Genomic DNA, 13121 nt, shown 5'->3' on the forward strand with positions numbered 1-13121 from the left:
GCAAAACACTTGGAAATTACTTCATATGAAGCACAGAACAAGAGAGGACAGATCCCAAGGGAGGGCCCAAGCCCCACAAGAGGGCCCCACATTGTGCAGAAGGGCACTGATCACCAGAGGCCCCTGCCCCAGGCCCAGCTCACTTGCACAGGGTACAGCAGCAAGGACTGCAGCCACTTCACACAAACCCCTCTATGTCCCACCAGCAGCAGAAACTCAGGCCAGCTACAGCCACTGCACACAGCCTGGGCCAACACAGCAGCACAAACCTGCCACAGGCCTTTTCCTTAGGACAGGTAAGAGCTTCTTCTCCAGCATTTACTACTTGGCAACAAGCAAGTCACAAGACTAGTCACACTGGTCTGCTGTGGCCCCTCTGAACCAAAAGGCCTCCCCTTCACACCCTGTTCCAATTTACTTCATTATTAGCACCTGGTCACCTTCCACCTTCTTCCTACCTATATTCAGGTGAAGAAAAACACTTGCATTTTTGTGAAGGTCTGGCCCTGCTGTCTGGCCCTGAGGGCACCACTAGCCCTGCCTCCCCCACCATTTCAGCCCTGCCTGGGGCCATCAGTTGCTGCCCTGTGACACTGCAGCAGTGCCAGTTCCAGCCCTGCCATGGCCCTGCCCAGCCCAGCCGTGGTTTGAGTTCCTTCATTTCTATCGTTAAAAGAAAAGAAAAAGAAAATCAAATATATACCATAAACGTCTGGATCCACAATTGGGCCACTACCTGTATATGGAGAAGAGAGGAAAAAAAAAGAAAGAAAAAAAAGCCTTTGTAAATAGATTGCAAATGCTGGAACAGTAAGAGTTTCTTTAGGCATTTTTTTAAGCATTGGCATGTTATTTGCAATAACAATGGTCAGTACCTACACAAACACAAAGCAACATCAATATATTCTTCTAGCTGTTTATCAGATTACTCTTACAATTATTTTAGAGCAATTCCAACCATTAACGCTTTGCTTCATGTGAAATGGCTAATGCACAGGGCATTAGCGCTGGTAAAAGCGAACATATTTCTCAAATGGACAAAATTCTGCTCTGCAATGTTAATGCATATCTGGAATAAGTGCAGCAGGAACTATTCTTGTTGAAAATCAATGTTAAATTCTCTCTGACATTAGGTGGAAGCAGACCTTGGTGGGAGTTACAATCACTAACTTTTACCTGGTTGAAAAATTTTGCAATTAAATCACTGGGCAAATGGGTTTAGAGGCACAGCACTGTGAGCTGGCAAATTAAGGGCTAGAGGTAGCAGTGGACTAAGCAGCACCACTTCATTCACTCTGTTAGAGGATGCTCCCAGGAAACCAGCTGCTCAGCTGATCCACAGACAACTTTTTGAAAGAACAAGATCTCCCATAGGCAAAGAAACTAGAGAATCCAGCCTTTACACAAGTGGATACTCATCTAGTCTATACTTTTCGAGATGTTACTAGTTCCAGTTTGCAGCTTTTTCTAATTACTGCACATGTGTAAGTATAATGCACAGAATGCCCACTGATAGTAGTATACTATTAGTCTATTCACACTTTGATAGATACTTGTGCTATATTTCAACATACTCATTCATCCTGGTCTATGCTATAAATACATCATATCTCATGGGTGATATAGGTGCCTAGTTATCTTTTCCATATATGTACTCTTTTTGTTGGTTTGAAAATAAAATTAACAGATTGATTCCTCTTTAGAGGTTTTATCTAACTTCAAAAAAACCTAATTCTGTTTATAGTATCATACAGTAATTCCATACCAGTGGCATTAAGCCACTGTGAAGTATAAGCAGAAACAAGTGTGTTCTGGTCAAGTCAACAGCATGAGAATCTGCGTTGAAAATACAGAATAAGAGTTGCAACCTATTTGTAGAATGACAGCAGATGATTAGGTTCATTTTAAATGCATTTGAAGATATAAGACCCAGAAATATAGGTTAAGGAGACCCCATGAGAATGGCCATGTCCATCTGTAGAAATAATTAACAAGTGACATGAGCATGTACTCCAGCAACTTCTGACCAGGCTTTTCTGTCCATAAATCTTCATAGATTCAGTTTTTCCAGTATAAAACTTTCAACTGATGAAAGAACATATTCCCAATTTACTTTCTCTATGAGTCCTACTTCTCATGATCTGAAGGAAGAAGAAACAAAAAAACAAACAAAAAAAAATCTTCCTAGACCTTCACTCCTGAATTAAATGGCAACATTATTTTATCCCAATTCTGGTAAACAGTAACAACAATCAGATTAATTTAACCCCTAATTCCTGCCAGGGGCATATGTACTAGGAAGTCATCTACTCTATTCAAAAAACTTTTTATATAACTAAATACTTCACATGAAAAAGTTGCAAAATCAAGAAGTTGGACCAAACCTAAATTTCTATACAGTGTTCCCTACATAAAAACATATCTACTCAATCATCAAAACATTGGTTGAAGCTATTTTAACATGAAACCTCACCACAGTAATTCTGCATGTTTACATGCAATTATTTTTAATGCAAACAAAGAACAGCATTGTTGTTTTGGTCTCTGTTAGAACAGGTTGTTGCGCAAATAAACTATTACAGACATCCTATTCACTCATCTTTATAAACTGCATCAACTACATTTAGGTTGCTTACTTCTTTCTTTTTAATGTTGACATTTTCAGAATAAAGCAGCAGCAAAAGACTCAAGCGAAAAAAAAATACTTCTGTAAAACAGCCCCATGTTATTATACCACACTAGCAAGATGCTACTTCTAAGGCATATTTAATATATTCTTTTACCTTAACAAGATATTATGCAACTTGAATTCCTTCAGCTGAATTTTAGAGTGGAGGACTGATAGATGAACAAGCTTGTTAACAATAATTATTTTTAAGTAATCTCTCCAGTGCTCGTTAGCTGTTATAGATCAATTATGGAAACAGCCCCTGGAATAAAACACTAGTGTTTCATGCTTACTGTTTGCTGCAGTGTAGTCTGAAATAGTCAAATTATCCTCAGCAAGAATAGTTACACTGGAGTTTGTGAAGTTAAGCAGATTAAGATTAGTTATAAAAAAAAAAAAACACTAGCTAACAGAATGCGAAATTTATTCTCCCAGACCTTAGTATTTTGAAACCAAGTTTTAATTTATATTAACTGTGATATGATTAACTTGATCCAAATCCCACTGCAGTACATGCCTTCCTCCCCTTTATGCCTGCATCCTTAGTCCAGCAAAAAGTGTTCTGCAAGCTGAAAGCATCCTAGCACAAATCTTGTATTTATTGTGTTTGATACAACTTTGAAGGTGGAGTATTATGCTGTGATAAAACAAAATGCTTCAGACTTCGTTGAATTTATTTTAAATAAACATACAGTCTATAGGTGAAGGGTTTTTAAATTTGCTTTCCCTCCCCCCCCCCTCAGTGTATTTGCCCTAAGTGATGTAATAACCATGGAATCAGTTCAAAGCTCAGTGAGGATACCCCACCCCATGAAACATCCAGGCTGGTATTTAATTCAGTCATGAAGGCATGGAAATGAACATAATACCAGGGCATGGGCCTAATCTTTATGCTTCATTGTATGATACATGAGTCAAAAGAAGAAACTAACTACACAGCAATGACAGGGCTCAAAAGGCATTTTAAGGGTTTGAAAAATCCTGGCAGTGCTTTAAATAGTAGCAGTAGAAAAAAAAAACAAAAAAGAAACAGTAATGCAATGCATGGAGGATTCTAGGTTTTTTTTTTTTTTTAAAAACATTTTTTGCTTTTATGCCAGCTTCAGTGGAAGAAGCAACAATGTTGTGGAACATTCTAAAGCTCAATGTCATGAGCCCTATAGGAAAAAGCCTCACTAATAAAAACAATATTGAGGAGTCCAACTAGATAAGCAAAAATCCTCTGTTGTTAATTTTTAAGACTGGTTTGGTGCCATCCGCTACACATAACTGATTTCTAATACAGTTGCATCCTGTCTGTATGTATTCTAGTTTCCTCTATCAATAGAGTTTTTGTGAAGCTTAATCCACTGCAGAGCTTGAGAAATGCTTAAAGAACACAGCATAGATTATCTTGGAGACTGAAATTGCTTATAACTATAAAAAATTAAGGAATGAATAAATAATGTTGTCTTTCTAACTGGGAGGATACCTTCTGTTCTATTTAACAATTTAAAAGGTCACAACTGGGAAATTTTCAACCTACAGGGGAGACACATAAAGGGAAAAGGGAACAGTAAAAGGAATTTTAATCAAAGAAAAAAAATCAAATTCATATAAATGTATTAGAGGAATTGTTATTCTGATAAGAAAATGAAGCCAGGTTCATATTAAGTAATCAGAGTGTAAGAGAACTTGCATATAGAGTATGTATGAGGTGAACTTTTTTACTCAACTGTTATAACCACAGAATCACAGAATGGCCAAGGTAAGGTTGGAAGGGACCTCTGGAGATCATCTAGTCCAACCCCCCTGCTCAAGCAGGGTCCTCTAGAGCACGTTGCCCAGGATCGCGTCCAGGCGGGTTTTGAATACCTCCAGGGAAGGAGACTCCACAACCTGTCTGGGCAACCTGTTCCAGGGCTCAGTCACCCTCACAGGAAAGAAGTTTTTCCTTCATCTGAACCTGTGTTTCAGTTTCTGCCCATTGCCTCTCATCCTGTCACTGGGCACCACGGAGAAGAGTCTGGCCCCATCCTCTTGACACCCTCCCTTCAGATACTTGTACACATTGATGAGATCCCCTCTCAGTCTTCTCTCCTCCAGGCTGAACAGGCCCAGCTCTCTCAGCCTTTCTTCAGAGGAGAGATGCTCCAGTCCCCTCATCATCTTTGTAGCCCTCCGCTGGACTCTCTCCAGTAGTGCCATGTCTCTCCTGTACTGGGGAGCCCAGAACTGGACACAGGACTCCAGGTGAGGCCTCCCCAGGGCTGAGTAGAGGGGCAGGATCACCTCCCTCCACCTGCTGGCAACACTCTGCCTAATGCAGCCTCAGGATGCCATTGGCCTTCTTGGCCACAAGGGCACACTGCTGGCTCATGCTTAACTTGTGGTCCACCAGCACTCCCAGGTCCTTCTCTGCAGAGCTGCTTTCCAGCAGGTCAGCCCCCAGCCTGTACTGGTGCCTGGCGTTATTCCTCCCCAGGGGCAGGACCCTGCACTTGCCTTTGTTGAACTTCATGAGGTTCCTCTCTGCCCAACTCTCCAGCCTGTCCAGGTCCCTCTCAATGGCAGCACAGCCTTCTGGTGCGTCAGCCACTCCTCCCAGTTTAGTATCATCAGCAGACTTGCTGAGGGTGCACTCTGTCCCTTCATCCAGGTCATCGATGAATATGTTGAACAAGGCTGGACCCAGGACTGACCCCTGGGGGACACCACTAGCTACAGGCCTCCAACTAGACTCTGTGCCACTGACCACAACCCTCTGAGCTCTGCCATCCAGCCAGTTCTCAATCCACCTCACTGTCCACTCATCCAACCCACACTTCCTGAGCTTACCTAGGAGGATGTGATGGGAGACAGTGTCAAAAGCCTTGCTGAAGTCCAGGGAGACAACATCCACTGCTCTCCCCTCATCCACCCAGCCAGTCATTCCATCATAGTAGGCTATCAGGTTGGTCAAGCATGATTTCCCTTTGGTGAATCCAGGCTTACTACTCCTGATCACCTTCTTGTCCTTCCATATTCTTAGTGATGACCTCCAGGATGAGCTGTTCCATCACCTTTCCAGGGATGGAGGTGAGGATATATGTGTATATATATATATATATATATGTATATATTTATATATATATATAAATGCAGTATTAGAGGATGCCAGTAGCTGAAACCATGGCATGTTTCTGTAATGATTCTATTTAAGGAAGGACTAGAGGAAAAAGAGGAGAGGAGCTACTAAGAATAGCAGGAGTAAATAGAGTCCAGTCATATCAGCTCTTCACCTTCTCCTCCTAAGGATGGGAAAGGAAAAGAACTGCCATCTCACTCCCCGTAGCAGACTGAGTTGATAGGTACAAATGTTAGATGCAGGCTGTATTTTTTATTGTCTATAGTCTGCAACGTAGGTGAGAGAATTTAAATATTCACATTTTTTTCTATCCCATAACATTAGCACTGCACACTGCTGTTTCAGGAAAAAAATAGGGAGGCTATTTCTATCCCATGGTTAAAAAGCCAAAGGTACACACACACTCATATTTTCAGATATGACTCTCTAAGTATGTGCACAAAAACATGCCTATATTTCCACTCCTGCTGTGTAAGGTCCACTCAGTTTTTTCACATACAGCATACACTTACAGTATGCCTTCTTACTCTTACAGTCACTTCATATACAGCTTTGAAGATGTGAGGAAAGATCAAACCATGATGAACATCAACCACTTACAGTAGTCCCTGCAGTTCAGTGAGTTAGTCCACCTTGAGGAGGCTCACATAGCACTTAGGAGGGCTGACCTGGAGCCTTTAGAGCAGCATACGATGCATACATTTAACAGCAACCATCTTGAGCACAGATATTCCAGGCATGCAGGTGCCCAACCTCCACTGAAATGATTGGGAATTAAATGTCTAGTTGTCTGTGAGGACCTGAGACCTTGTCCATCCTGCCTCTGGGTTACTTGTTTTCTCTCCAACTCCCTCTGGTGTCCTAAACAATATATTAACATGAACTGGTGGACTGTATTATTGATTTTGCAACAAGGTACTAGATCTTTTGTAGGTGTACTCCTTGTGTCCTTCGATACACTGCCTGTTTGCACTCATATACGGTGCAGAAAACTTGCAGATTGACTGAACTGGCACTCAGTGCTTTTCCAGAACTCAGGCTAGATAAAGCACTTCAGAAATAGTAATCTTTTACAGCCTTAGCTGGTGCTGATAATGGTTACTCAAAGGGAGGATTTAGGGAGCACTAGCACAGCCTCCCTTGAGGAACAATAAATAAGAAAATGTTAAAGAAAAACATTACTTTACAACTAATCCTGATGACCTTCATTCAAAGAAGAAAATACATATAAAAAGCTTCCTCCAAAATAGATAAGCTGGCCAGGAGCACTGTCCTCACATTCTCATCAATTTGCAATTGCTAACATAAAAACATTATACTCACCATCTCCAGGCACTGACATGAAATGAGCATCAACCCGTTTTTCGTCCTCTCCATACTCGTTCTTTGCCAATAAGGTATAAGCACCATTGTTCAGATGGGTAGGGTTGTCCAGCTGAAGGCAGCCGTGGTATTCACTTTGATTGATAACATGTATTTTAGTACAGATGTATTCAGACTCATTCAGTATAGCCCCTTCATAGAACCACTGCAATGTGGGTTTAGGGTTCCCTTTCACAGTGAATGGAATGCACCAGTGGTGGTCCGGGGTTGGAGATTCAATAAATGTGATATTTGGTGCAACTATATTGGAAAAAAAAGAGTGAAGAACATCAGAATATCCTGAACGTGGCTTTTCCCCCCCCCCTCAAGTTACCAGGGGAAATATTTGTCATTCATCAGTGCTAAAAATATGCTTGTTGTAGGCATTATACCTAATGCGAGGATACTCGCTCTGTCTGGATACTATGCTCAGAACTGAAATGAAGCCATTCTTGAGAAAGAAAGAAAACAAACTAGTTTCAGACAAAGACTGAACCCCCATTGAGCTACTCAGACTCTGCGAGGTGTGGAAAATTCAGTTACCAGATCATGGAGAAGGGAGAGAGAGCTTTTAGCTTCACTGTGCTAAAAATGGCGCAGAGGAGTGCTGAAGGAACAAAACAGTATTAAAAATAGTTAAAAGTTGGCCAAAAGCAAGTAGCACTGGAAATGTATTCAGCTAGGAATCCAAACTTTCAGATGATTTTCTTCACAGAATCAAAGCCAGAGCAGATGATTTCATTCCCTGGATTCTTCCATGAGGGAAGGACCACTTTCTATGATACATTTTCTTTGTTCAAACCTGCTAAATACCTCAAGTTTACAGGCTTATACTCAGGAGATTGTTCCAACACCTTGCATGTTATTTCACTGTTGGGAAATTTTCCTTGATATTCAATCTTAACTGCATCCAATTTCATCTAGTTAAACTCCCTTTTATCAATCATAACAGTGCCAATCTGAGAATCTCATTTACACTGTTCAAACATTTCTAGTTTATGTCCCTTCCCATAGCTATTACACATCCAATTTCAACCTACAAGCCATTTGAAATGCGTCTATAGTAATTTTGCTAGTTTACTCTGTCATGAGCACATGCTGAACAAAGTTTTCCATCTACAAAGCGTTCCATTCCCATCTTCAATTAAACAGAGGGTTGCAACTTGTGAAAACAGCCTATTTCACATAAAATGAATTCAGGCTGGAATCTTAGATCTAACACGCCAATGCCTCTATACTACACATCCCTTCCCCCTTCCTTGGCCCTGACAAATTAGTACATTATTCAAAACTATGACAAATAAATTTATATCTGGCAGAACAAATGTTACAAGTGTGTTATTTTTTGAATAAAAAAAGTTGTTGCTTTAGATTAAAAAAATCATCTTGAAAATTTATAATAAATTATAAATAATTTCTATTACCCTTTTGAGGTGTTCACATATCTTAGATTCATAAGATAGCGTGTATGCATATGCACACCATTACAAACCTTTTCACACTGACAGTGCCATTGAATATTTTGGGTTTCAGTTTGGACAATCTGTAAGTAAAAGTCTGGAAGATAAAGCATTTAGACACAATTTTTGCAGAAGTACTCAGAGTGGAAAAAGATAACAACAACAACTGCTGGTTGGGCTATTCCCAGCATTAACTGCAATAGATAGTTCACATGCTTTCAGGGTGTTTTCCTTTCAGCAATGTGTGAGCCCAACAAATATTTATACCCAAAACAGTTGCTGCCAATGTGATTTGGCCTCGTGAGGCATGTGCAGCCCTGCTTACGTACAGAACACCGTGAGCTCGGCAGATGCTTGGTCCTCTCCCACAATGTTCTCCGCTACGCAAGAAATCCACAGTCCACTGTCCATGGATGAAACGTTTTTTATGGTTAGCGAGGCAGGATTCTTACTTGTGTCACTCTACAAATGATCAGAAAAATATGTATGCGTCAACTATGGCATAAAGAAACAAGGGAGAGCGCGCCATTGGCCACAGTTGAATGGCATTTTCCAGTTTCATTTCCTTTTAGCTGTATCAGCCTGCAATTAATCAAAGTGTTACTTTGGTGTCTTATCCAAACAGATGCAAGACACCTACAGAACCAATTGTAACCATTGGTAGCAGGAGATGCAAAGCCCCTGAAGAGTTGTTCTGCTACGAACACTACACTCATCCATTCTTCTGTCCTGTCACTTTCAGTTTCCCCCTTAACACCTCTTCCCCTCAACACAAATTGTTTTTTCTGTACCCATTCCCTTGCTCGCTCTCCCTCTTCCATTTCATGATTGATTTCTACGGCCTATCTCAGCTCTCCTTAATCTTTTTCTTCCCTCCTATATTCTGCTCAATTCTTGCTTTACTCTTCCTTTTATCTCTCTCCTTTACGCTTAGCTTGACACCTCTTCTACTGCTACCTTCTGAGCTCTACTGCACCTTGACAACAATGTGTCAAAACCGGTTGTTACAGCCTCTGTTTTCTTAAATCAAGTCCTTAAAATGATATCCAATTACTATTTCCATACTTAATCTCACATTTTATGAAAAAAAATTTCTAAGAATGGAAAACAACCAAAGCACGTTTAGAAAATAAGTAGGATCATCATTTAAAAAACTCCTTTTGTGGGTACTTTTCTTAGTGTACACACATGCTTGTTGCTGCACAGAACACAAACAAATGATACGTTGCACCTGTAAAACCACAGTGATTTCCAGTGGCAGCCTATGGTGATATGGGGGACCACTCCTGCATGCGGCATTGCAGGACCAGGATTTTAAACATCAAGATGACACCTTAACTCCACTAAAGTCAAGCATCCCAATGATTTCAGTGTGACCCAGGGGGAGTGGAAAAGCCAACATCCCAAAGCACGTTTCTCCTCGGGCATAACTCTCAGAGGTGAGCACTCCTTGGAGCAAGAGTTAGAGCGCAGGATCAGCACTGAAACGTACAGCAAGAAAAGTCTAACTGGCATCAACAGAATTATACACCAGGACACAAGCCAAGCATGCGGTTAACTTCATAGGACTGGAGTTTAGTTTTAACTTTTGCTAATATTTCTCCTTGTAAGTCAGGAAAGAGAGGAAAAACAGGCAAAAGCAGCATAGGAGGTGTTAAGAAAATTTCCACTGCACTCTAGTTTTCTGCAGACAAAGCATGCAAGGTCGCACACCCTGCAAGCAGAACATCTTATCTGACCTTGCCTCAGCTCCTGTTTTTCATACATAGATGAAGAACTGCAAAGAAACCAGTTGAATCCAACCAGTAGTACAGAAGTTGTTCAAAGGTAACGCCAGAAGAGGTGCAAATCAGCTAATGAATAACCATAAGATGGACAATTCAAGGCTGGCACAGAACCAGTTCATGCTGTAACGTGGCAAGGGGATTGGTAAAACTAAGAATTGTGGATAGATCTGATTGGTTATGTAAACTAAAGTATTGAATATGTAACAACTTACCTTGGCTTAAAAACTGTAACAAAAAGCTACTCAGGGTCCCTTCTTGTGCTCTCAGCCAAAAAGCACTTTATTGCTGGCAATAAAACTTAGCAACTTAGAAACCTGACTCCTGCTGCTCATTACCAGTGCCCGCCCGAACGAACAAAAGAGAAAAGATACTTTTAACAAAGGTGAAGAAAAGGGAGGCAGAAACGGAGATATGGAAGTGAGAAAAAGAAAACAAAAACAACACTTGCAGAAAAGGGAAGGATAGTTGTGAATGGCAAATGAGCTTTAAAAGGCACTCTCTCTTCTGCTACTGAAAAGACTACTGTGCTCCATAGCTAAGGTTTTAGCTAGCCTATAATATAAGTCCCTCTGAAATCTCACAAAATTATGTCAGGACAGAATATTTCTGGAAAACTTGAAGCAAACTGAATGTGGCATTTCAAAGAGAGCTAGAAATTGAGGTGATCTCACTTTTTTGAATATCCCACATTTGTCTTGGCTCATAACCCCCAAAAAAGCATGACTTGCATAGGTTCCCCAAACTGTTTTAATTTCTTGTTCTTGATGACAACTGATGCCTTTGGGTAGTTTTACAGATTAGAGAGAAATTCAAAAATAAAATTGGAGCTCTGCAGAGCTATTACTTATGAAAGTTGAAAGGCAGTCTAGTCAAATTCTTCATAGGCCTAACGTAACAACCTCCTTGCAGAAAGCGCAGAGAGTAAGAGACCTCAGAGGTCCTGTCTCTTCTGCACTGCAGGAACAGTTTTGGAAGCACACATCATGCACTTTGTACAGACCAGAAAGCTGTAGGTAGTTTGTACCCTCACGAAAGCAGAGGAGCTGAGGCCATAAAATTCTAAATAATGGGGATTTTTGCACCATGTAAATAATGGCAACTTAAGAAAGCAGCAGCTGCATGCTGAAGACCTGCCTAAAGTCTTCTCCTTATCAACATCTCCATCAAAAGAACTTAAATTCCACTCACACACAGGCTAATGGACACAGAATACTGGAATCTGAGGAAACAAAAACTCCCACTGTCTGGATGGCTTTATTGCAGAAACATTTTCAAACTTCATAAGAAAAGTTCGCCATGTCTTTTAGTAAAAGTTTCACTTTGACTTTCGAGGTTTTCTGTTGTGACTTTGTTTTGTTGAAGGAAAATGAAAAAAAAAATCAGAAAGTAATTAATATTTACAACCAAAGTTTCAGCACACCAAGCTTTTGGCCTGAAAATATAATAAAATTAGAGACACACAGTTTTTCTCATGATTACAGTAGATTAGACTTACTGTGTCTACTCAGGTATTTGTAATAATAAGAAAGGACTTAAACTTCAGTATCCTGATTCACTACGTTATTTCCATGAAATTACAGCACTATCATTTACAAATGAATGTCCAGAAACTTAAGTGCAAATCACTTTCTTAAGGAATGTACACTTGCCATTTTCCAAAAGCATTGCAGCAGTCACCCAGGATTGAAAGCGACTGGAAAATAAATGCACTCCAAATATTAATTTTCTACTTCATAGTTTTGATAAGAAGTTAAATAAAACTGGAGATGAGGCTTTATTCCATCCTTTAGCAGATGTCCCTTGTCTGAATTGCCCCACATTTGAATATGAAACTTACCTCATGGTTTGAAACAAGATTAGTGAGCACCCAGGACACGTTGGGGGGTGGGCCTCCAGTAGTATCACAATACAACGTGATGCTCTTTCCTTCCACAACAGTGATGTTGTAATTGCTTAAGTTTGCTGAGGGCAAGTCTATGATACAAGCAAAAAAACCATAGATTTGTGTTAGCCAGAAAGAGACATTGCTCAAGTTCTATGGGAAATGTGTGAATGCAATCAATAATATTGCTTAATCAGAAATTCACTGTGGTCAGTTACTCTTCAGGCAGGGAATACAAACAGCATCTTTGGAAATACGTAAGTAAAAGTACAATAAGCTGCTACATAACATTTTTCTGTGCCTCCTCCGCTTCACATCCTAAGAAAACATTATAGCATGCGCTTCCAGAAGAGTAACAGCTCCAGCGTGCCAAGTGCTTCCAAAGACTCAACGAGTTGTAGACACCTTTGGAGCTGACCCTCTTCAAAAATAATGCCAGCAATGTCAATAGACTTCAGCAACGCAAGACCTCACATGTCGTATTTATTCACATGGCAAATAATTATGCAACATGCTGGAAATATCAGATCTCTCTTAAGAGATACTGTGCCATCATTTGGAGCTGCTAAACATTGTAAGTAGCCTTGTCCTCAATTAGGAGGAATTTCTCATGGATAATTCTAGGCACGCTTTACTTGCGATTTATCATCTCAAACAGCAGAGCTTATCATCTGCTATGCTGGATATGTACATATTATTTTGCAATGACTTATTTTCCTGAAACAATGTTTCTCTTTCTCCTCCCCTCCCCCCCCCCTTTTTTTTTTTTTTAATTAGAGTACAGCAGTTTCATCATGGACATGCAGGTATAGAAGTTTAGCAGGGGAATTTTTTTTTCTTATGTAAAAAGTCCCAT

At 40.3% G+C, this 13121-nt stretch overlaps 1 protein-coding gene across 4 annotated transcripts in view; it reads right to left on the minus strand.

The window, feature by feature from the left end:
- Window positions 1-13121, minus strand: part of LOC104150004 (BDNF/NT-3 growth factors receptor) — a 213159-nt gene that overhangs the window by 160735 nt on the left and 39303 nt on the right. For all 4 annotated transcript variants that reach the window (XM_068924589.1, XM_068924588.1, XM_068924590.1 and 1 more), the window contains 4 exons: window positions 12221-12357; window positions 8926-9058; window positions 7098-7397; window positions 704-736 (listed from right to left, as the gene is read on the minus strand). In XM_068924589.1, coding sequence (XP_068780690.1) covers window positions 704-736; window positions 7098-7397; window positions 8926-9058; window positions 12221-12357 — 603 coding nt within the window. The remainder of the gene's footprint in view (window positions 1-703; window positions 737-7097; window positions 7398-8925; window positions 9059-12220; window positions 12358-13121) is intronic.

This window comes from Struthio camelus, chromosome W (genome assembly GCF_040807025.1).
Source record: "Struthio camelus isolate bStrCam1 chromosome W, bStrCam1.hap1, whole genome shotgun sequence".
In the NCBI taxonomy this organism is placed as follows: Eukaryota; Metazoa; Chordata; class Aves; order Struthioniformes; family Struthionidae; genus Struthio; species Struthio camelus.